The 23,943-nt window shown below is 40.0% G+C and overlaps 1 protein-coding gene across 1 annotated transcript; it reads right to left on the bottom strand.

Moving 5' to 3' along the window:
- Positions 1-4,446: 4,446 nt before the first annotated feature.
- Positions 4,447-23,682, bottom strand: LOC107188401 (neurotrimin-like). Its single transcript, XM_015576690.1, has 10 exons — positions 23,642-23,682; positions 18,533-18,634; positions 15,002-15,220; positions 11,310-11,431; positions 10,690-10,831; positions 8,653-8,750; positions 6,298-6,600; positions 5,613-5,805; positions 5,473-5,526; positions 4,447-4,607 (listed from the first exon to the last, which is right to left on the bottom strand). The coding sequence occupies exons 1-10, from the start codon at positions 23,679-23,681 to the stop codon at positions 4,483-4,485; spliced, it is 1,398 nt and encodes a 465-aa protein (XP_015432176.1). The 5' UTR covers position 23,682; the 3' UTR covers positions 4,447-4,482.
- Positions 23,683-23,943: the final 261 nt, after the last annotated feature.

The raw sequence follows: 23,943 nt of genomic DNA, 5'->3' as shown, positions 1-23,943 counted from the left end.
GTTGTCACAATGACAAGAAGGGAGCCGGCATTGAAAGGCAAATGAGGAGGCAGAGCAGCGGTGCTCTTCTCCCTCCCCCCCCCCTTGGCCTTTTGGCCCGTCATCTCCTTTTCTGTCGCGCACCCACATCCGCTGCCTTTCAAGTAGCACCCGAAAACACACCTTACGCAAATTAATGTGTCGCATGCTAACAGGTCCCCAGACGAACCGGCTCGAATGACCGGGACAACGGAGCCGGCCGAGGACAGTCGGCTCGTCATCGTCTTTAATAATGATTCATCGCCATACGGCGCGACTAATTGTTTACCGGTCGTTCACAACCGAGCGTTCCTACCACCGTATACACACGGTTCTTCTTCTTTTCCTCCTGTCGTCCGATACACGGCCACTCATATATGTACATCGCATATTGTATTCCCACCGTGGCTTTCTCCTTTGTTTTCTTTCACTTCGACTGCTATTTTACGGCTCGCCTTCTTGTTCGATCCGGTACCCGCGTTTCCTGCTCCCGCCGCGACGCCCGTTATTCCCTGGCCCGATTCCCAACGTCTTCCAGCGTTCGCGATCCGGACCTACCTTCTGGAAAATACGCTCGAAACCTTGTGTCAGACGATATTTCTGTTGGGTATTGTGGGGTGAGCTAACATGGCCACTTTGGGTGTACAGTAAATTCTGGATGAGTGTTCGACGGCTCTTTGGCATTGACAAGGAGAAATCACCAGGTGTAATGTTGGCTTTTTAATGAAGTTTAGCAGAGTGATAAAGCTTGGAATTCTGAAGCTGGTGATATTTGTTTCAGAGACATATGACTATTAGTTTACGAAATATTTAATGTTCAATGCCGAGGAGCCTTCGAATATTCATCGATGATTTACTATATAGATTATACATTCTTTTTGTACATTGTGATTCATTTTTAAAAGTCAGATGCTTCTTATTCAGTATCTGTTTTAAATTGTGGAGTTCTTTACGCGGAATGAGTTACAGCATTGCCGGCAACGCGATCTTGCTGCACCATCTATCGCTGCGTGGCAGAGTTAACTACACCTTTCAGGTGGTCTCACTGTGATGAAACATTTTCTGAAACGAACGTCGAGTTTTGTACCATTACAGTAGAAGCTCGTTTATTGTAGACTATTTTATTGCAGCATAGGAACGTCCCTCACTCTGTCGCCCAACAAGCAAGTAATGTAATGCATACTGTGTCCCGTTTAATTTACATATTTTTCATTACAAAAGAAATGATTAAGCTTCTACTCTATAGGACTAGACTTGCCACCTTACAGAACTTGGCGGTCCCCCTAATCTGTAGTACGGACGCATAGAAAAACCTGTAATTTTTGCGATTTCAACATTATAAGAACTGTGAATCTACGCTATGAAAACAGTGAGTAGTGACACCGCAGACGAGACATAGAATAGACCAAAAATGCAATATATGTAATTTTCTGCCAGATGCTCCCAAGGCTCGATAAGTGTCTTTACCACTTCAGTACATATAAGTTACCCGACGTTACCGATAAAGCATGAATACGGAGTATTATCACAGACGAGATATAAGTATAGACCTAACATGCAATGTAGTTTTCTGTCCCATGTTTCCACCAAGTCCCATAAGATGTTAGGTCTATTCTTATATTATATTGATTGAATCTCGTTTAATCAGATTTCTGAAAATTTAGCCCTCTACAACCCCGAGTGTTGAATAAACGAGTTCCTGCTGTTTTAGAATTCATCCGTTATCGGTAACGTTGGGTATTGACACTAAAATGGTAAAGGGGCTCTAGAGCCCCGAAGCATGTGACAGAAATTATGTATATTGGACGTTAATTTTCTATGTCGTCTGTCTCGAGTTATCGGTAATGTCAAGTATTAACACTAAAATGATAATGGTTTCTGAACATCAGAGAATTTGGCCACGTAAATGCATTACATATTACCTATGTCCAATTCTTATATCTCGTCTGCGCTTATACGCTGTTTGTGGTGTTAGGTCTATCCTTTACATTGTCTGTTATGTTCTTACCTTAATGTGATTTACTGAAAATTACGTCCTCCTTGATATTAACTAATCGGAGATATTAATTATTTTTCGTTGACAGTTTATATAGTGTAATGTACTTAGTAAGCATTGTTACGTTAACCGCGATTTCGGCCGGTCGCACGGCCGTTACACGGCACGAACAAAGTGCTTCCTCCCCGGTCCCTCGCCTACGTTCGCGTCCCCGCGAGTTCCGCCGACCTTTTTCCGGGCGCCAGGTACGATATCACGTACCGACCGATACTCCCCGAGTATCGGACCGAAACCTGCCCTTACGAAGGGGTTGAAATCCACCGAACGACCTGGAAGAAAGCACCCACCACCGGATTTTCTACAAAACTAGGGTTTCCAGGGTTCGGAAATATCGGAACGATAGACTTCCCTCGCGACAGGGATTCCCGTCGGACGACACAGACAAGTAAAATAAACTCAAGCCACTTCCCGGGATCGGTTACTAGATCGAATAACAATTTTTTGCATTTCTCTCGCCGGCCTCTGACGAGACCGCGTTACAACAGGTGTTGGTCAGTTAACAACGGAATAACAATTCGGCGGTCGACTATCGTCGCGGCCCGCGCCTTCGGTAACACCGGATCCCGGCAGGATCTTAGATTCTTCGTTCGTACGCGGTCTGCGGCCGCTCCAGATGTTTAACACGACAATTACAGAGACGCGGTCGGACGGTACCACGGTACCGCCGATAACAAAATATAATACAAGGACTTGAGTGGCAGGCGCGCTACTTTTGCGTCCGGGAGGAAAGTTGCCCGGGATTCTCGATACTATTTCTCCCGGCGAACCCCCCCGTGGTTCTCTCGCGCGCGTTAGCGAGTCACGATATTACACTGTCGATCGCGACATAATCATGCGGACGAGATCTAGATTGCCGTGTGAAAACGGAAGAAAGAGCTCACTTACAGTAGTCGGTAGTCCTCCTCTCGACTTCGCTCCCTGCCAGGTCTCGATACACGCGCGATACGCTATTACTTTACTCGCTAAGACGGGCCGCTCAAGTGACGATTTCGGGGCTCCCCCACTAAGCGGTCCTATTGCCCCTCGTACCACCTGTGACTCCTGCGGAGCCGTGCTCCTTCGGCCCAGGGACGACACGCCAAGGAAGGATCCCCTGGCCACGGAGATCGCTTCCCTTGTGTGAGGAGCCCAGTCTTGCATCCTCCAACGTGGTTGCTGCGACTCCTCATGGGTTCCCTGCCCCCTGACTCCATCGTGGGGTCCTTCTGTGGAGGAAGACGTCCGGGTCGCCGATCCTTGTCCGGTGGGTGGTTTCGTGGTGCCCCCTCGGCCGACCAAGCGCCTTTCGAAGCCAGTGCTCGCTGCGAGGGCAGGCATATCCGATCGAGCGACCGCTCGACGGGATTCCGGGGCGGTCCCTGAAGCATAGTCGGTGGGTACGGGCGATACCGCGTCCTTCGCCTTGCCTCGACCCCTATCGTGACGGCCCTGTAATCGCGAGCGGTAACTCGGCGCGAGATTACCACGTGATTAGTTCGGATTCTAACGGCAGTATTTCCCTTACAAATCCTCCAGGAGCGCTTGGATGTTATTTCGCGCGAGCAAGGAGGGCGGAGGGGTGGTCCGTTTCTCGGTTCTTCCGCGCTCGAGTCAAACTTCGGGCCGGAAGGGGCACGGCGCAAAATGCGTCGTAACAGCGTTTATGCTAATTATTAGTACATACAATTTAAGTAACGCATCTTGGTTTACGGAAGTCTTTATTATTTAACGTAGGAAAACATAATACTATACTAGGAAACATAATACATAGATTTATGCGTTTATTTAGTTTATATTTTTCCTCTGAATTCGTGTATAAATGCAAATGTAAAATAAACACTATTAGTAATATGTAGTCTATATGTCGGTATTCACATTATTTTTATTTCTAAACCCTTGCATTGTTAGAATGTGACTCAACTCTCGCAAAGTTTACATAATTAATATTAAGAACTAGTCTTGATATGGTTTAGCAATGTTCTAATAGATGTCTAGTATAATTGAAAAATAAGCACACGTCACATTAGTCTTAAATTTCCCTCGTAAATGACTGCAAAACATGGAATTAGATCTTACCGTCAGTGTACAGACATCAAGGATCAATCATATATCTTCTACATTTAAAATGGAAGTTATATTGTACAATTGTCTGTACCTAAACCAAATGATAACGGTATCCATTATCTCCAATGAAAAAAAAAAACAATTTGAAAGTACTCCTAAATATACAATGTATAATAATAATGTGAAAAATATTATTGATCCAGTTTTATTTACAATTTTAAAGCTTATCAACCTTATTCTACGAAATTTTATCCTAATATAGGACACGAATTGTTTTCCTTCCAATACTCTTCCCTTACTTCTCCACGCAACGTAGCCTCCATCCCCTAAGTCTAGCTTACTTTATACAGAAATAATTGAAAATTTTAGAGGTTTACGCTAAACATATATAATACAGGAATCATTATCATCATTTCTACTCGGTTGAGTGTCGACCCGCTTCTGTCGGCGCCTAAGGTAGAGTGATGCGACATCGATGCAAGTTGTACCACTGTTAACGAAATTTCAAACTATAGATCACATTCAAACATGGGTGTCTTTCCTAAGAAGCCAAAACACATTTTTTCATTTCAGTCAATTTTTAGAATATATTTATTTTTCCCGAGGTGGTAGCTGTTTAACCCTTTAGCACCGCCTCATTCTAAAAATGTGTCAAATTCTGTCGTCGGTTAATATCTCATTTTTTTCAAAGATCCGTAGTTTCACTGATGTGAAGTAGATCTTCACATTTTCAGTTGAAAAATTCAAGTATTCCCTCCAAAAATAAATAAAAAAGGAAAAAAAATGAAAAAAAAAGTAAGTCTGTTTAATATCGACATTTTCGACTTCAAAATAACGAGATACAACATATATACCAGTCTCTTAAATTTTGAAATAACAATTTAAGGGTTTAGGCATTCAAGGGTTAATTTAAAGCGCTCGATTCTTTGCTACATACGTTGTTTCATGAATTTATAAGAATAATAAAAAACAGTCTGAAGAAAGAACTATTCTTCCACTTTAAGAATTCACTGTTGATTTCCATGTTAACTCGATCACGTCGAGGGTTGCTTCTGATAAAATTGTTGTGTCTATCATCACTTTCGAATCTTATATAACGAAACGTAACTCATTGTTAAATTTCGGTACACTTTTTAGAACACTAGAAAAATTTACTTTTCATTACGATTTACTTTAATCAGAAAAGATCTCGAAATCGGGAGTATTGCTCGGCGTGTCGATGGTACGTAGCCTCCCAAGTACGAATGAGGTTAAACTACTTGGCCTCGAAGTGTGGCGAAGGAAGAAAACGACTTTTACGTCGAAAGCGAACTTGTACATTAAGCAAGAATTTTATTAAATGATTCAACCCTTACCAGGAATTATCTTGTCCTCCAGTATCGCGTTAGTCACATAGTTGTTCTCGTCGGCTGGAACCAATCATTTTTAATTGGTGAACACCAGCGGAACCTAGTCGAATAGGAATTCTCGCGACAATAATTTATTTATTACTTACGAGCGCCTTCCGTCGCGAAACGCATTATGTCCGAGGGTTTGCTCCAACCGTAACGATTTTTCGACAAAACTACCGCCTCGTAGTGAGTCGCTTCTTCCAGCCCGGTCAGGACGAATGAATACGTATGAACGTAACTGTAGCCGTCGCTGCCATTTGGTATGTAGAGGGTGTGCCATTGGCCGGGAACGCCATTCTGATCGGGGAACCGTGGAACATTAATCGAGAATTGAATTTCTAATGAATAAAATACACGGAGCATGCTGGATACTTAATATTTCATGAGAAATGGACATTAAACTCGTGCTAATCGATACGGGTACTTTTCTGGACATTTATCAAGTGTCAGAGGGAAAATAAGGAATTTTATTTCAGATGTTTAGGAGATATACAGGGTGTCCCGTAACTGGTGATACAACCGGGTAGAGGTTGATTCTACGTGAAAAAATAAGTCGAAAATATAAAATAACATTTTTTCATTTGAGACTTAGTTTTCACAAACGAATTAAGAGAGAATATAAACTAAACTTGACTGACTGAACGCGTGAAAATGCACTTTGTACGGACCTAAAGCCACGTCCTCACTAAAAATTTCCTCGTTGTTGCTTCAGTGTAGACATAGATTTACCTTACACGCGTTGCAATAATTATTGTTTATATTTGCTAAAAAAGTGTTCAAATGATTTACCTTGATTTTTCGAAACCTGAACTCATACTGGTCGATGGGACTGTAACTGTAGACCTCCCAGACGAAATCGTACGAGGACTTGGAGGGACCGTGCGAGATCTTTTTGAAGACGGCTGGGTTCGCAATACCTGATAACTCGACCACCGCCTCGGTGATTCCTATGGAATTAGAAGCCCTGCACAAGTAGAAACCGTAATCCGTCGTCCTGACGTTCCTTATCACCAAACTGTGATCGCGGCCCGAGTTGTGCTTCACTATCCTCGACGAATATTTCACGCTTCTGTTGTTGAAATACCACTCCACCTGCGGAAGACAGAATTTCCACGCGGTCATGCAAAAAACTGTCCTGCCTCTACTGTTTTTTTTAAGTTTCGAAACAGACCAATCCGACCCCCAAGCAATACAACTTTTGCATGTTAAATTTAAACGTCTGTCTGCATTCATGCTAAACAAGTTTCTAGCAGGAGTTGAAACTGTTCCAGAAGCGACTGTTAATAAGAAGACACTGCTTAAAACAATTAGAGGATCTCGCTGCCTGTCGCTCAAACCAAGCAAAAAAGGAACAAAAGAAATTGATATACTCGCCACTTTTTCCGTACATCGTTAATATATAGTTCCGCTTTTATACGCCATATGTGCGCACATATTTACTAGAAAACAGAAATAAAAAAATTTAATTATAACTTCTCCATTTCGTTAGCTATGGCTAATGCTGAAGGAAAGTTCCATAAAATGCATATGTTCATTTGCTCATCCACTCCTACGTTGGCAAGAAGGCCTTATACTCTAAAAAAATTTTAAATCTAACTTCAGAATCGTAACCAGCGATATAAAAAATCCCCAGAAATACTTTAAACAAAAAAATAGAAAATTTTTTGTTTTACTACCGTACCCTGTCGAACATATTTTTTTGGGACACTGACAAAACTCGAAATTCAGTTCACTGCACATTTTATATATGTACATACATTTTCTGCCAAAAAAACCACCATTTTTATGAAAAATGCCCGCAGTCTGCTTGTTAAAGGGGTAGTCGTCAAGCGCGCATGGCGACATGATTCGAGGAAAGTGTCAGTATTTATCGGACTTTTCTTTTCCTGGCCGCCGAGGAATCTGGAAGAACGCCTAGTCAGCGTGGAATTGAGGCCTACCAGGTATATACTTTTCCGCGTGGAGAATCGTCGGCGGGTCACGTTCCTCGCGAATCGATTTGTCACGTGTTACCGGCTTGAAGGGGTTAACGCTGAGAAATCGCTCTCGAAGATTTCGTGTATCGTAGCTGGGTAGGAGGGGAGGGGGATCATCACAACCACTTCGACGAAGCTTTAATCGAACAAGTCGAGTGATTCCGCTTCGTCGAATTTAGACCTGATTGATTAACCCTAGAACTTCTGAGACCTGAGCCGTCACGCGGAAGCCTAACGTAAAGGGGTTCCCCGAACTCGTATACATCTTCTTATATATTGTTCCTGAAAGAAAATCGTTCCTTAGCGAAAGTTTAATGACACTTTTTCGGATGACTAATAGATTCGACACTGAGGATCTTTTCAGGATTGACAGATATGCCCAAAAGTGGGAGCGGAAGGGTTAATATTAGGTTGTCCAAAAATAAATCTCCTATTTCTATGGTAGATGATGCTTTTTTTCAATACAAAACATTGCTTCTAACTAATAATATATATACATATTCTGAATGCTGACAATTCAACGCGTCATTTAAAAGGAAAATCATTACGATTGCGTGAAATGTTTTTGAATTGACCTAGTTTGGAAAATAAACGACGAGAAGCTGTACTTTCGAGCAATTAAGCTTTTTCTTATGTTCAAAAAATCATTTCTGTTTTGTTTATACCGCATTTTCCTTTTTCGGAAATAAAAAAGCATAATTTCTCGAAAGTACACTTTCTCGTCACTGATTTTCAAAACAAGGTCAATACAAGAAAATTTCAAGCAATCGTGATGCCTTCTTTCTTAAACGACATGTTGAGTTGTCAGCTTTCAAAATATGTGTAATATATGTATATTTTAGTAATTACGAGCAGTGTTTTGTATTAAAAAAAAAGCATCATCTACTGCAGAAATACGAGATTACTTTTTGTTCAACCCAATAATATAAACAGAATAAGCCCAGGGCAAAGAATACGAATCCCATCATCAATGCCTGGAAACTTATCGAAACCGAAAACGGAAGCACCGTCGAAAGTAATTAAAAGTCCGACGAAAGACGAGATTGTGAGTGCCTAACTGGGTAGCTAGGTTTTCATTCTTCGCGAGTCGTGTACATTGTTGTTCGAGGTGTTAATAACCGGGTTAGTAATTAAGTCTTGTTAATTGTCTTGTAAAAACTGCTCTCACCTTCGCCTCTGGCCAAGCGGTCACACCGCAATGCAATTGCACACGGATCCCAGGCGGCGCGTGGATCCAGGTTTCTGCCACCTCGATTTTCGGCTTGTCTGCGTGTGTATTTGGTCGGTCGATTCGGTGAAGTGCAGGATCGATGTAAAAAAGAGGAAAAATTGATCAAACGACGTTTCAAGGAAATAGTTATAATTTCTTTCAAAAGACACGTAGTTTCGATTTCGTACAGTCTAAATGCGAATTTATACTTTTGGATATCCAACGCGGATAATTCATCTAGAGCAGAGTTGAACAGAATTTTATTCGAATAATACACACTAAAAAGCAACAGTATCTAAGGGCGTTGTTCTGAGCTTTAAACAGTTATTGAGATTAAATAATTGTTCGACACATGTTGAAATTTCAACGTTTAACTATAACTAAATACTTTTTTATCTTTTATTCGTTATTCGAAACTTCTTATCTAGATAATTAGTTTGTCCATCTCTGATCTAGATTGAATGTGACAAATAGACATTGCAATATTTGGACCATGCCCACTAGTTAAATTCACGATTTATTTTGAAATATTCTCCAAATTTACTATTTATAAGTCGATTCAATAGATCTTGAAACAGAGTATTGTATTCTCCATTCTCCTCTCTTAAAGAATACATTTTATTCTCCATTTAATCATTTAATTCCAATTAAATCATTCAAAGCGGAACAACTTGGAATCGCCTGCAAAATGAAGCAACATGAACGCATACCTTCTCTGAATAGATCAAAGCGAACTTTATGTTATTGAACCTGTAGCAAATTCTTCGCGAGAAAATCTTCATTATAGTGTACCATCGTCGTCTCCATTCAGGCTTGTGTACTGTCAGGATCGCGATTACATCAGCGCAGTGACGCATTCAATTATCCAATAGTCTCGACAATTAATATCACGGCACGCCTAATCGCCAAATTATTTCGAACAATCCCGCCGGCTAATTGCTGTCAGAACGTGGATTCGCGGACGGTGGTGGTTTTTGACGTCGTCGATTTTGTGTCAGGAGGATCGACGTCAATTATCTCGTGGGACGAAAATTCATCAGTAGACTACAGAACTTCATAAAAAATAACATTTTTCGAAGTGATTTGTAAAAGGTAGATGTGAAGATTGGAATTTCTATAATTTCTTAAAAATTGCATTATAACATCAATAAAACAGAATTGACAGACTTGATGTTAACTTTATTATTCATCATATATCCCACAGTCGTATATGCTACAAATGCATATAATCCCCAGTCTATCAGCCGTCGAGTGATTCGACGCATCCGAACGTCGCGTGGCTGTAATTAGATCGTGCAGATGTCTGATCGGAATACTAAAGGGGGCGAATGCCAGACAATTTCCTAAATTAATTACGATCGTTTAAGAGCGCGTGCAGGATGCTGTCCGCGATTACTTCCGCGCGCCACAGGAGGACGTATGCAAAGTCGCCAATTAAGTCGAGCACACGTAGGTGCACCGTGAAGAACACGTCTGCACCTCTACGCAGTTGTACGTACGAGGTCTGATTGAAAAAATTCGGGAACTTTCTGTACGAACATTTTGGTCTAGACAAGCAATTTTAGGGTCATCTTTTGGAATGTATTTTGAACAAACGACGTGTAATGAAAAACCACATTTAAGCCGATATCGCAAATATTTTTCTTTTTACAACAATTGGAAGTTACAAAATTTATATTACATTCCGCATCTCATTTGTCTTCCAGTTTTTTCCAACATTCACTAATCACGTTAACTTTTTCGATTACATACTTCCTCCCAGAGGTAGTAGAAGGGAAACGGGACAATGTTGGCACAGAACCGTGAAACAGTATTTGGACCCAGCGTTCCACGCTACAGGAAACATTGTTTCCGCAAATTGTAGTTAAAATCCGTCAGTGTGAGTAAATTAAATCTAACGAAATTAAGTTTTAATCAAACTGGTGTCGACAGGAGTCCGATGCAACAGTTACGAAACAATTTCACACGGATAATTAAGCAGAAATCGTTACTTACATCGGACGTATAGGTCTATGTTCGCTGTTGCGGGTTCGCCGACGTCGTTGTTCGCCACGCAAGTGTAACGGCCAGCGAGGATAGGGTTGTCAATGTGAAATCGCAGATGCGATCCGTCATGTAAAGTCGGTATCTCACCGTTCTGTCGATAACAAAAATAATATCGCTTGCTTTTGACGTATTGTTTTAATTATACACTGTATTCCTTCGCGTACACACAGCCGTTCATAAATATTAGACATAATTTTATTCAAACAATATACAAGGGTTAACACACTGGCTGCCGGAGCTGATTCTACTTTTGTCGATTGACACCGTGTATTAGTTATAAAAAATATTAATCCACCGTGAGAAAGAAATTTCTCCTATATTTTCAACACTTAATAACTCAGAAACGAGGTTTCGAAAGCAATTTCGTCAATCTTGATTTTTCTCTTAGTTTGACGAATAGAATCCACCCAGTGAAGGTATACCACGTTTTTATTAACACCCTGTACATCATCGTAGCTCGAAATTCAACGTGAAAACGTGTCAATAAAAAACAGTCGACGGGTGTTAGATGTTCCTCATGAATCTGAAAAATTTTTGTTCGTCGGTCGACTTTGAAAGATATTGATTACCTGGTTCATCCAGGATATGATAGGGACCGGAACACCTTTCGACACACACGCCAAAACCGCTTCCTCTCCCAAATTAACTTCCAGTTTTCCGGACTCCGGCACTGGACGGATGCTAGGCGGGTCTGCAAGTAACGTTTTCCGTTATATGTACAGGCTCTGCACCATTCTCATCTGTCCGTCACCGTCGCGGTCGATAACTAGATACGAATCTGGCCTCTACTCCTGGCTCATTCGCGATCATTCGAAATTAATAGAATCTATGAAAATGCATTCGAGTGAAACGAACGACCGCTATCTCGTTAGGAGCTTAATTGAATATTCGTGCTTCAAATGCTTAATCTCGTCAGGGAGATAAGAAAAGTGTGCTGTTTAGGATATTTCGTAGCTGGTGGTACAAGTGGAAAGCTGGTGATACTATACGAAAACAGAAAAGGAAAATATAGGATAAACGTTTCTCGTAGCTTGCTTCGTTTTCGAGATAATTCAGTATGAATTTTCTATTCAAAGTCAGGGAATATTATTTCAGAAAATAAACAATTTACTATCGTTTTATACGTGTGAACATGGAATTTAAATTCGAGCTACTTTACTAGCCATTTTATGGAATTATTACATTGACATAGTTAGAAATAACAGAAAAGCTCAATGAAATTAACATGGGTTCATAATGGTGCGAAACGATTTGTTGTTTTCTTGCTGACAATATCGTGTCGATGTATGAAAAATTGTGGTTTAAACGATTTAGAAGACAGCGATTTTAATTCCGATGGTCGACAGCGTTCAGCTCGACCTCCAAAGCGAGAAAACGCAGGGCTCCGGCAGCTTGCAAAGTCGAAAGAAACTTGCATCACGGTTAGGAATAACAGGAACAGCAAGATTGCAATCGAAGTTTACCGCGAGGAATCGGAACGAGACCGAAATTTCACAAGGAAAAATAGTCGGCCTGTCAAACTGTTGCACGACAATGCCAGACCTCGCGCGGCGAAATTGACCAGAGGACACATTGCTGCAACTTGGCGTGAGACGTTTCATCCCATCCGGCGTGTCCGCCAGATATAACAGACTATCATCCGTTCCGATCGATGCAACACTCCTTATCTGAAAAATAACTTGAGAAATGTGGACGAAATAAGGAAAAGGGCTTGGCGACTTTTCCACGAATAAAAACAATCTGTCTTCTGAGTTGGAACACGCAATTTTCCGGAAAGATGCGACAATAAATAAAAATATTTATGGGAACCAATGCATAAATTGTGAAAAATGAATCTGACAAAAAAAAGTGGATCACTTATTTATACACCTAATATGTACACTCCTGTTGTAAGTATTAGGACACCTGTTTCGACTGGTGAAGATGTGACATTTCGCAGAGATTGCACATTTTGCACCATTTCCAAGATTGGATGTTGAAATTGAAGTATTAATTATTGAAATTTAATCTTCAAATTCCCGTAGCTTAAATAGTAATTCGATATGGATAATTTTGCTAATTTTTTATCACTTATTGCCATAAACAAATCATTTCGTCAGATATTGTGAAACATATTTATTGTGAATTTATTGTAAAATATGAATCAAACTAGAGCCCCTACCGCGTATTTTATGAACTAAAATGTTGAAAAGATTCTAAACGCCTCACCTAAGGTACAATAGATCCTGTAACGATTTCAATTTCACTATGTCACAAGCCAAATAAAAGGCGGCACATACAGGTATCTATGTAAGTTGGAGGGTTAATATTCTCTAGACCCTAGACGATACGTATTCAACAGCATCAGTAATTGTCTAATGGTTGTTCAAATTTGGCTCACATTTGAGTTCTAACACTTATGTTCACTACTGCTCATAGTGGCGGATCCATGAAACTTTTTTAAGAGTGGGAGTTTTGAACCAACTTTTACAAGTATAAGTAACATAATATTTTTACATTTTATTACTCTTACGAGCGCCCCTATCGCCCCCACCCCTAAATGCACTCATGAGTATTACGACACTTGGTCTATGTAAGGAAAATATATTTCGTAAAAAGTGTACATTTCAGCTCACCTTTATAACTTCATACTAGCATAAACCTTGTCCACCTAGCTTCAATATCCCCTAAACAATATTTACTTCAGGTTTACAGCAATTCCTTAATGCCTTGTAACAATGTCCTAACACTTATGAACGTGAGTGTAAGTATGTACATATTAAGCAAACCCAATTTCACGAAGTTTATCCAACCCATCCATGACTTGCCGTGGAAGAACGCTCGTTTCCGGTCCCGTGGGACACGGGTAGAAACCGCAAAAAATTCGATTTCGCGGAGGATCATGGTTCGGGTTCGGGGACACTTTTTCTTTGTTTTTACACAAGGTAGCGGGATCCGCGAGATGGCACAGAAATCCTCGCGGCTGGGAAGAACTCCGTGGAGGATTCCGATAGTCGGGGAAACTTCTCGGAATTTGTTTGCGGAACGACGGAAGGTTCGAAGGCTCTGCTCGTCCAACAAATTTAACGATGGGACAACGATACGCCGATTGGATCGATACCTATTCGTTCAACGGTGGAGGGGAACCCGCCTCGTTCTTTCCACTCGGCGCACGGTGGTTTTAAGTTATCGATCACAATTAATTGCCGCGCCTCGTTGCGCTCTTCCAGGCCAGCAATTAAAACGGCGGCGAAATTGCCAAACTATTGCGACCTGTCCTATTAATTCTCGTGGGCCAAAACGTCGAAGTGAGTTTCTTCGTAGAGCCTTGAATACGTTCGTGGGTAGAAGGCTTCCAGAAATGATTTACAAAAGAGTAGGAGGCTTTCTTACGACTACAGTAAATCATCGATGAGTGTTCGAAGCCTCCTCGGCACTGACAAGGAGAGGTCCTCAGGAGTAATGCTATTTGTTTCACGCGCATATGACCCTTAGTTTATGAAATATTTAATGTTTAGTGCCGAGGAGCCTTCGAACACCCATCGATGATTCACTATAGTTTGAAGGTGATACAGTTCTGTAACCATTTTTTTATAATTAAACGGACGATACAGTAGTGCTATTAAACCGTTTAGAGCACAATGCGAGTCCGAGTGATTTTTTACTTCTTACTGAAGAAGTTTTAGGTTAGGAATTTATACATGGAATACCATGACTGTTGGATGCAGTCGGAAAGCTGGGGAGTCTGTTGCGAAGAAGTCAGTTGAGAATAGATAAAATGATCACTTTTCGTTGAAGATTGGATAAAGTAATTCTTACGTACTTATCTGCTGAAGGTATCCTAAGGCAATAGGTTCATTTTTATATCCTCAGTGAGAGACAAAAGTATTCGTACATTTCGTATATTATACACAGACAATAGTATAAGCAACTTTATTCTTCTATATTTTATGTTATTACTGGTACAATGCGTATGATACACGAATAAAGGAGGTCTAGATTCATAACACTTTCCATTTTAAAATGTACTTCTCGTTATTTCCAAGATGTTACCGTACGAATACGTTTTGTCCCCCGTTAAGAATTTCTCGTTGAGAGATTGCTCACTCCCGTTTATCCTGTACATCCTGAATCCTCTTCGAAAGCTTCGTGGGCACCGATCATCCACGGGATGTTCGAGCCGTTCGAAATTAGGAAATCCAGGCTGATACGAGGACCAGGTATTTGCAGGATAAACAGGATAAACGAGGAAAGCTTATAGCTCAGGCGCTGATGTACTCACACATCACTTCGATCTCGTGTACTTGCGTGGCGTGTCCCCAGGGAGCGGGTCGAGACGCCTGGCACACATATTCCCCGGTATCGTTCCGTTTCACGTGGGAGACCTCCAGGCTCCTGTTCGTGTACATTCGAACTCTTTCGGGCGACACGTGTCGTGGTTCACCGCTATCAGCCAAAAGGATTCCGTCCCTCCACCATCTCACCCTGGTCTGCACGTTATCTGAATGCACGAATGGAGGAAAGACACTTTTCAATCACCGCGAGGCAAAAGCAGTTAATCCGTTCGGTCGGTTCAATTGCTTTCGCTGAGACGCTTTCGTAACGTTCCGCAGCAATCTGTAGTCCCTTTTTGAACACGATATACAGTACTCTCTCTTATCCGGTCTTGCTTTACCCGGGTGGTATACTTTCGACGAGGGCTTCAATAGGAAAACAAAATTAACCACGTTCTGTGTGTAAGTACATACCATCCGTGGCAGAGCTTTATTGCAGAGGAAACTTCAATCTTCGATATACAGTAAATTATCGATGAGTGTTCGAAGACAACACAGCACCGAGTGTTCAGACGTCATCCCCGCCACTGGAGGAGAGGAGGCGTGGAATCAGTGAAGCGCCCAGTGGTGGGGATGACGTCTGAACACTCATTGCCGAGGAGCCTTCGAACAGTCATAGAGGAGTTACTGTATTTCGAAACAAAGTATGACACACAGAGACATCACATTTACGACCCATGAACGCTTCGACAAATATCACCGACATGAAAGTGGAGTAAGAAAATAATATCTAAAGACTACATAAAAACAGCGACACTTATCTAGCTATTAATAATATTAACAGCTGTGACCTGTCGAAATTTAATTCCCAAATGAAATTTGATTCCAACGACCGGAAAAGCCCTCATGTAGGATATTTTAAATTGAAAACAGTTTAAAACCTAGAAATAAGCTTCCCGTTCTCTAAAAGCTAAGACAAATTGACTTTGCCAAATAACCCGGACTCCTTAAATCGCGGCGGAGTTTAACAATGACTGTTCCCCTACTCTTGCCCTTTTCCCCGAACAGACTGCGCGTCAACCTGCAGTTTATCGGAGCTCCGAAGTGATACGTAACCGCGGGAGTCAGTTAAGTGTTCTTCCTTCGACCTGATTCCAGCCTTAATCCCGACCCCGACAGGGTGTCGAGGCCATAGTTCACCGAGGGGGAGGTAAAGTTCGTGCTCATGACGGGGACCGAAGGGCCAAGTACTTAATCCGTATCAAGTCCTTAATCCACGGCGATCTTGCAATCGTTGATCGTCTTAGCGTACATGACCTCATGTCGAAGTTGCGACGAGGTACAGCGGATAACCTGACAGGCAATCCCGTTAAAGGAGACCACCGATGACAGCTTGGATCGATTGTACGACAAATGGTTTGCACTCCCTGTACCTGTGTACAAGTGTCGCGATCCGACGGACGCGTTTCTGCTTAGGGAAATTAGTATCGATCACCTGGCCGAAATTCCGACCCATGTTCTTGATTTTAACGTGGCTATGACCACCGATTATCGGGTGTTTCGACTTGTAATACAGAAATTGGGGACTTGAGGAAATTAACAAAATCTGCTTGTATAATTATTGCTTTGATTTATTATTAAAAAGAAGGTAGTAATTGTAAATATATGTTTTTCGCGCAATAATTAGTAATTATTCAGTTGATAAGTTTTTATTTCAATTTTTAGCGAATTCTTCAAAGGTGAAAAGTAGTCAAATTTATGATTCTTCCGATACCAGAACTCTTAATGAGATATTATTCTATAAGTTTCAAGGAATTCGGAATGCATAATTGTTTGCCGTCAATGTGATTGGTAGGTTGTAGAAAAAGCAAAGGAAGTGTAAGAAGGCAGGCAAAAATATGTCAAAAATGGATCTGCTTTCCTCTTGCTACAAGGTTCTTAATTCTTTTACAAATGACATGTTCAAAGTTCTAAAATGGCAAAATTGTGCTTCATAGGGACTGTACACGTAGTTGCACATATTGAGTTGGTCAGAAAGTTCGTGTGGCTTTGACGATACAGTTGCCTTCAGACGCTCTGAAACCGCAACTGAACTTTTAGTTAAAATCTCGAAAGCGCATGGTCATTTGGTAGCCAACTATTTAACCGTACGTTTCAACCAAAAGGTTCGAGGATTAAATTTGTTTTATGATATTATAAAAACCTATAAAGCCTGAATAAAATAAAGTTAATTGTTCGTACCAGTAAATTACAGGAAAGAAAAATAAAAACGAATTGGACTTTTACGTACTTGAAAAATTAAGTATCCAAGAAAATGATAATCATTAACACTTTGACTGCCCCGTCACCCAAATATGGGTGACACGTAAATTGTAAAAAGGCTAGATTATTTAAATATCGTCACAAAATTTTTGTGTAAAATTAATATCGCAGTATAATTTAAAGAAACTAACAGCCACTATTAACTGAACGCATATACTTTCGATGATTTATGACGAAATAAAGTGTGTCCGACCATGTACGGCCTTTTTCACTGTGACAGTCAACATGTTAATGAACAATAGAAATACACGATGCAATACATATTCCTGATAATATAGACCTTTATTACAAAGTCCACAACTGTCTTCCCTACGAATGATGTCGATTTGTAACCGATTAAATGGTACAATTCGAATCCATTCCAGTCACGCCGTGGCTCGGCGATTTCATGAAAGATAGATGTTTCAAACGACCTAATACATCTTTTGGGTTTGAAATCTTTTTCCTCAAAGGAAAACAGAATCCAGATTCCCCAGTGAGATGTACCGTAAAGAACCTAAAGATATAATCGTTGTAACAGTTTACGAGGCGCAACAGGTGACATGGTTGTTTACAAACGTTCTGACCGAGAGCTAGAGCGAACCACGATCTTTTTACTCGCTCCCGTGATTCTTCTTTCCTTTGAGTCACAGTGCAAAAATCCAAGAATACTATTGCTCAAATTATTGACGTTTTTATTCATAATGGCAAAATGTATTGAGCAAACTCTTTTACTACCAGATTTTGCGAATTATATTAATGATTTTTTTATAGCTCTTTTTAAGAAAACCTAATCTTTACACTTTAATCTAATTGTTCAACTTTGGAAACTAAAAGAATCTTCGGAAACAAATCGCTTCGATTGGCCCGATGCCACAATCATAAAAAACTACCTTTCTGTATTATATCGTGAGAAAATAAATTACATTATCTTGAAGACATAAGTAGTGACACTTTTCAACTTTCGTTGAGGGAAACATTTTATGATCAGCCTAGAATAAAAACTATTTTAATGATCCAAATTTAGCAACCTTCCCCTATTTATACGTTCAGTTTATCGATATCTAGCCGGACAAACTTCCCCTGAGGTCTCGATTAAACCGCAATCAATTAACATCCCCAAGGACGTCTTCGGTCTTGGCCGATTCGCTGAAGTTCACGGTCCCGCCATATCGAGTGAAATCAGTCGCGTCCCGAAAGACGTTCCCCTGAGCGAGAGATTTACTCGAAGAACTTACCAAGGTCCTCGACGTAACACGGAAGTAGAACCGTATCGTTCTCGAAGGTCTTCACCGTTGTCGGGTAACTTTTGAAGCCGTTGTTCACCGCCGCCCGAGTTCCTGCAAACAACGGATTATTTGTTTGATGAACAAAGGATGCGCCACCGTTAGTCGAGATGTAGAGTAACCGCGCCTAATATCCGCCTATCGAAATTCAAATCATTCTCGTTTGACGGGTAATCGATATTTTTATACTTGACATTACTTTCGAATAAGAAAGGGAAATTGTTTTGGGTGTTTCATGTACGACAGGTTGGAACTGTTCAAAATCTAAAGATATTTCAATCACGATTTTAAAAAACAGAACAAGCAAAAATCCTTATCATGAAAGAGTGCGCATAATATCGTCTACCTGGAAAATTAATTCATGTATTTTGAAGCTTTTAGTACATGGCTACTTTTTAACTTCTCTTCTCAATGAAAAGAACGTGTTGGTACAAAATAAAAATTTAATATTAATTCTCAATGTTATAAACAATTTTGCAGCAAGTTCCATTTATAAATGTCCCCAATGTCCCAGGGATGTGAGATTCATTCCCTAACGCCATTACCATTAGTTTCTTTACACCCTTTACACTAACGAGCAAACTCAGCTTCCGCTAGGGGAATCAGCGGCGTAGGGGAAGGGCCTCTTACCATGTGGTCTTGGGAGTTACTGAAATTTATGCCAAATTAACATTCGGGTTGAACATTTACTTCAGCATACTTGTAATAAATTTACCAAGTGGTAGGAGACCCTTCCCGTACGCCACTTTTCCCTAGCGGAAATCGAGTTGACTAATCAACGTTTCGAAAAAATTGCTTAAAAACAAGGAAACGTAACTTTTCGCTGCACATTTCCGTTTCAACTAGTTTCCTATCCGTACGATTTTTGTCGGCTGTTCGGAATTCTACTTTTCAGATCGTCGTGAGGCTATAATATTCGCTTTTCTGGTCCCCCGGTGGTGAATTCACGGTCTCGCGCGGCGCGTACGCGAAAAGTTTAATGCAGATTTCCCATGCATTATGTATACACGGGATTTTGCGTCGACGCGTGGAACATCGGGCCGTGATTTTCACGGAGTCGTTGGAAGTTTTCGGTGTAACGATCGTGGAGAACTCATTGAAAAGAAGGGAAATGGTGGAGAAACAGCAGTTTCGGATCTTGTGAACCTGAAAATTTCGATTTTTTTTAAACTTTGCAGGTTTATGGGTGCCCTTGATAGAGGTACCAAGCAATTTTGTTATTGCTACTTTTTCATTCTTTTGGATGAAGGACACTCGTTGGAGGTTAATGTGGATTTTCATATTTTCCTGTATAACTCTGAAATTATAGCAGATAGAAAGAAATTGTTACAAAGGAAATTTAATGGCCTTTTATTCTTTACAAAATGTATCATTTAAATAAACAAATGAATAAATTAACAAATTTATTTAACAATTTCATTGCATCATTTAATAGAGCACCATTGATCATTGAATTTTAATTTCAAAAATTGTTCCATATCTACTATAGTTTTCAGGATGTACTGAAAAACAAGAAAACACATATTAACCTTTAAGGGATGCTTTCACCCTGAAGAACCCCAAAAGGAACAAATAAATTACCTAATGCACCTACTTCTATTGAGATTCCTTACAAACCTGCAAAGTTAAAAAAAAATCATAATTATCGTGTTACCGAAAATCCCTCGTTAGTACATTGCAAACTGTATCCAACTTTGACTGCATACTTTCGAATCGTCTATGAGTTCTTTGAGAAATCATTTCAATGATATTATAAAACTTAGTATTCTGTAATTGGCTTAATAGTTCATCAAAAATGAGAATCATGGACGATCTCAGCATTATGGTATAATCTCCACGATCGTATTAGTAATCTTGTCGGGGCCAATTAGAATTCTATGCTTCTTCTAAGGATTTAGGGCATCGCAACCTTCTTCGTGATCGTATATATCATATAAGTACGGTTCGATAAATATAATTGTATCATACGATTATCACTGTTGAGGCTTTTAACTGTAAGCTATACCCTCTTGGAAATATTATACCAACGTTTCGCGAGCATTGCAGCTAACTTCATCAAGAATCGAATAACATACTGATACTACTGCAGTACATTACTACTGCCACGAGCACTGCTACTGTAGAAGTAGTACAATACTACTGTTACTTCTGCTATAATACATTAGAGTAGTACTACTACCAGTACAGTGCTGTTGAAAAGGGACGTCGACACTAGAATACTCCTTTAAGATACGTATTCACGGGCAAACAATTCATGAACACTGTTCTCAAACAATACTCGCAAGAACTTCGAAAACTTTTTATAATCACTAACGCCTCAGATAACTGTATACATTGGGAACACGTCAGTTACCGTAGGACGAATAGGTGATCCCTAGAAAGAGCAATTGTATGTACTTTTCGTGAACTGTTTACAAATATCAGTGGAGACGTACCTTTACATATACTTGCTTGGTTCGAAGGAGGACTAGCCCAATAGTGGGGATGAACCATTAACTCTTATACATAGAACACATTTAGCCTACCATTTATTAAGAATATACTACATTTTCGAAACGAAGTTTGCCGTGTGGTAAATCAGTAAAAGACAAATCAGGGAGAGGATGGAGGGGCGAAAACAATCGGTTTCGAAGTAAATTAATTCGCAACAAATTAAACACCGAGCCACCGAGGAAATTGGGAAAGTTCCTCGGCGAATTGAATAAATAATTGTGACGGTTTAAATTCCGATCGGTTTATAAACGAAAAAATGTTAACGCGGTCCTCGCGTGTCCTCTGCCCGTTTATTTCCGTTCGTCCCGGTTTCTATATACCGTTTTCAGAACGTAGTCGGGGGGTAAATTCATTATCCGGATTACGGAGCCCTCGAATAAGGGACAATGGATAGTAAAAATTATTCGACCATTGTTCCCCGAAATAAACGGCGAAATTTTCAATTATAGAATAAGTTTATTTTTTTTTATTAGTTTGCCGTAGGATTAGGACAGATTCAGGTACAAAAGTACAAATACAACATGAAAACGAAAACGGATTGTAGGTGATGCGTGAGAGAAAACAAAAGGATCGTAGAACGACGGCACAATGGAGAAACGGAAAATAAAAGAGCGATGGAAAAAAACTGAACCAAAAAAGGGAAATATAATGTGAAACCTGAAAATGTAAAGTACTGAGTTGTTCTAGGCAAAGATATATGAATATTGTTTTTGAAACTAGACAGAGAACAAAATTAAGGGTTAATAATGTTTCATGAAATGTATTAGTTAGACAGGTTCTATTAACCCTTTGTACTCGACTGTCGCCTCTGAAGCGACAAAATGAATGGAAAATTAGAAATTCCAAGTGCAAAGGGTTAGAACTACGTTAGATCGCAACACCTGTTATTATTACTCTCAATAACTTTATTATAACGGACCGAAGGTGTAAATGTCAGAACGAAAATTTTTATTTAAATCAATCGAATAAAGGTGGACCGTTTTTGTTCTGCGAATAAAAAGCTCGAACAACACGGGGTCGCGAGAATACGTCAGGTGTCTGATTATCCTTTTTTTACACTTTTCCAAGGATCGATTCACACACGCGGAATTCGGTGTCGCGTGAAATTTTCCACCGAAAGTCAGAACCTGCGCGCGGTTTCGTCACGCTGCGTGCACAAACGTCAAAGATTTTATCCGGCAGAGATTTGCGATGGGTCGACTGTCACTACTGGTTTGGAACGAGAGGACAACGAGGAATGACAGTGGAAAAAGTGTCCCCAGGATCTGATTCGCATCGATAACGTTTCCGACATTTTTGGTGGTCTAATTTCCAAACGGTTGTTCGAGCTGAAAAAGGAACTGGAGAAATGTTTAGAATTTTTTTCCAGGAATTTTTCATCATATCGGGAGCAGGTGATTCCTCGAAATTCTACGAATGCATGAATATTCAGTGGGAGTATTTAATTGAATAACTCCGCAATTTAATCGGTTCCAACATTTTTGTTAACGGAAACAGTTTTTTTTTGTATCTTGGCCAGCATGTATTTGACAGGAACACGAAATTCGTAAATCTACAGAACTTTGTTTGCAAAGTGTGTAAAGGTATTGTAACAGTTTAAAAAAATATGTACATAATTCAGATCGTTTAAAAAAATGATATGTGCATAATCTAGGGTACTTAAACTTTTAACGTATTTATTTTTTGGCACCCATAAATATTTTGAAATTGTATTTCTTTACTTTTATAATAAAGATATTTCTCAAGCATAGTCCAGTTAAACAAAATTTCATACAAGGCTTCTAAATAATCATATGATTAAAAAAAATAATAAACACACGTATATATGTATAACTTGAAAGGTTACGTGCACTTGTTCACTATCATTATTTTGGCTTGTCCTGTTCTTTTTCCAAGCACACTTGGAAATCTACCGATTTTTAACAATTTTAACTTGCCGTACGTAAAACAAAAACTGTTTCTTTTTCATCTAAGATCAATTATAATAAACACAAAAATATCGATTAGGGCAATCGAGAACGATTTGAATTTGTGTAGGCGGATCTTAGACACGCTTATCCTATATAACAGGGATTCAAAATAACACATATGTCCTCATTTAGTAAAAGAGGATCTGCTGTTGTACTTGAGAGATTAAATAATATTTCAGAGCAACGAATGTGGCTGTACGCAAATGGGTCTCGAACATTTATCAGAAAATGCATGGTCAGGCAAACGCATCAATAAATCAATAAATGATTTTGTAACTATTAAAGTCGAATTTTAAACGATAATAACAGTAATAAATATTTGACACAATTGAACCTCAATTTTAAAAATTAAAAAAATGTAATTAATAAAATTAATAGGAAAAAAATACAAATTTCACCAGTGAATGAATAATATTAATCAGCACCTACATGAATATCCAAGCAATAGAGCGAAAATTTTTTGAATATGAAACAATGAATTGAAGAAATCAATATTTGATCATTTTAATAACTCAATTTACTCATTTTTATGTATAACGTTAATTCATTGATACGTGTTCATTTACTGGTGCCTTCGTCCTGTGCTTTTTTCTCTCACCGACGACGAAAATGCAAAGCGTCCAACCGAGTAGCACCATGTTGAAAAGGGGAAAACGGATGTATACACGTTCCACAGCCCTCGAACCGCGAAACTCACGAACAAGAGGAAATATTGTTGATAGTCGCGGCGTGGTGGCGCGCGCGCGTGAACCCTTCGACTTTTCACGAGACACTGATCTTGGTCTTAAGATGGTGAATCGTGTGTCCCCGCGATCTCGAACGCACACAAAGACCCGCCAGAGGACACGCACGCTGTCTCCTCACGCACACATGTTGGCCTGTAATTATGACCAGTTGCCC

Source organism: Dufourea novaeangliae, unplaced genomic scaffold, assembly GCF_001272555.1.
Source record: "Dufourea novaeangliae isolate 0120121106 unplaced genomic scaffold, ASM127255v1 scaffold16, whole genome shotgun sequence".
In the NCBI taxonomy this organism is placed as follows: domain Eukaryota; kingdom Metazoa; phylum Arthropoda; class Insecta; order Hymenoptera; family Halictidae; genus Dufourea; species Dufourea novaeangliae.
This window is presented reverse-complemented; position numbering and strand designations above follow the sequence as displayed.

What these genes read in the sequence shown, in the direction of transcription:
- LOC107188401 (XM_015576690.1), bottom strand. Translation starts at nt 23,681, where the DNA reads ATGGTGCTACTCGGTTGGACGCTTTGCATTTTCGTCGTCG. An exon ending in ACACGAGATCGAAGTGATGT is followed by an intron (nt 11,432 to 15,001) that starts GTGAGTACATCA and finishes CGTTACTTGCAG; the next exon opens with ACCCGCCTAGCATCCGTCCA. An exon ending in CATAGACCTATACGTCCGAT is followed by an intron (nt 8,751 to 10,689) that starts GTAAGTAACGAT and finishes ATACACACGCAG; the next exon opens with ACAAGCCGAAAATCGAGGTG.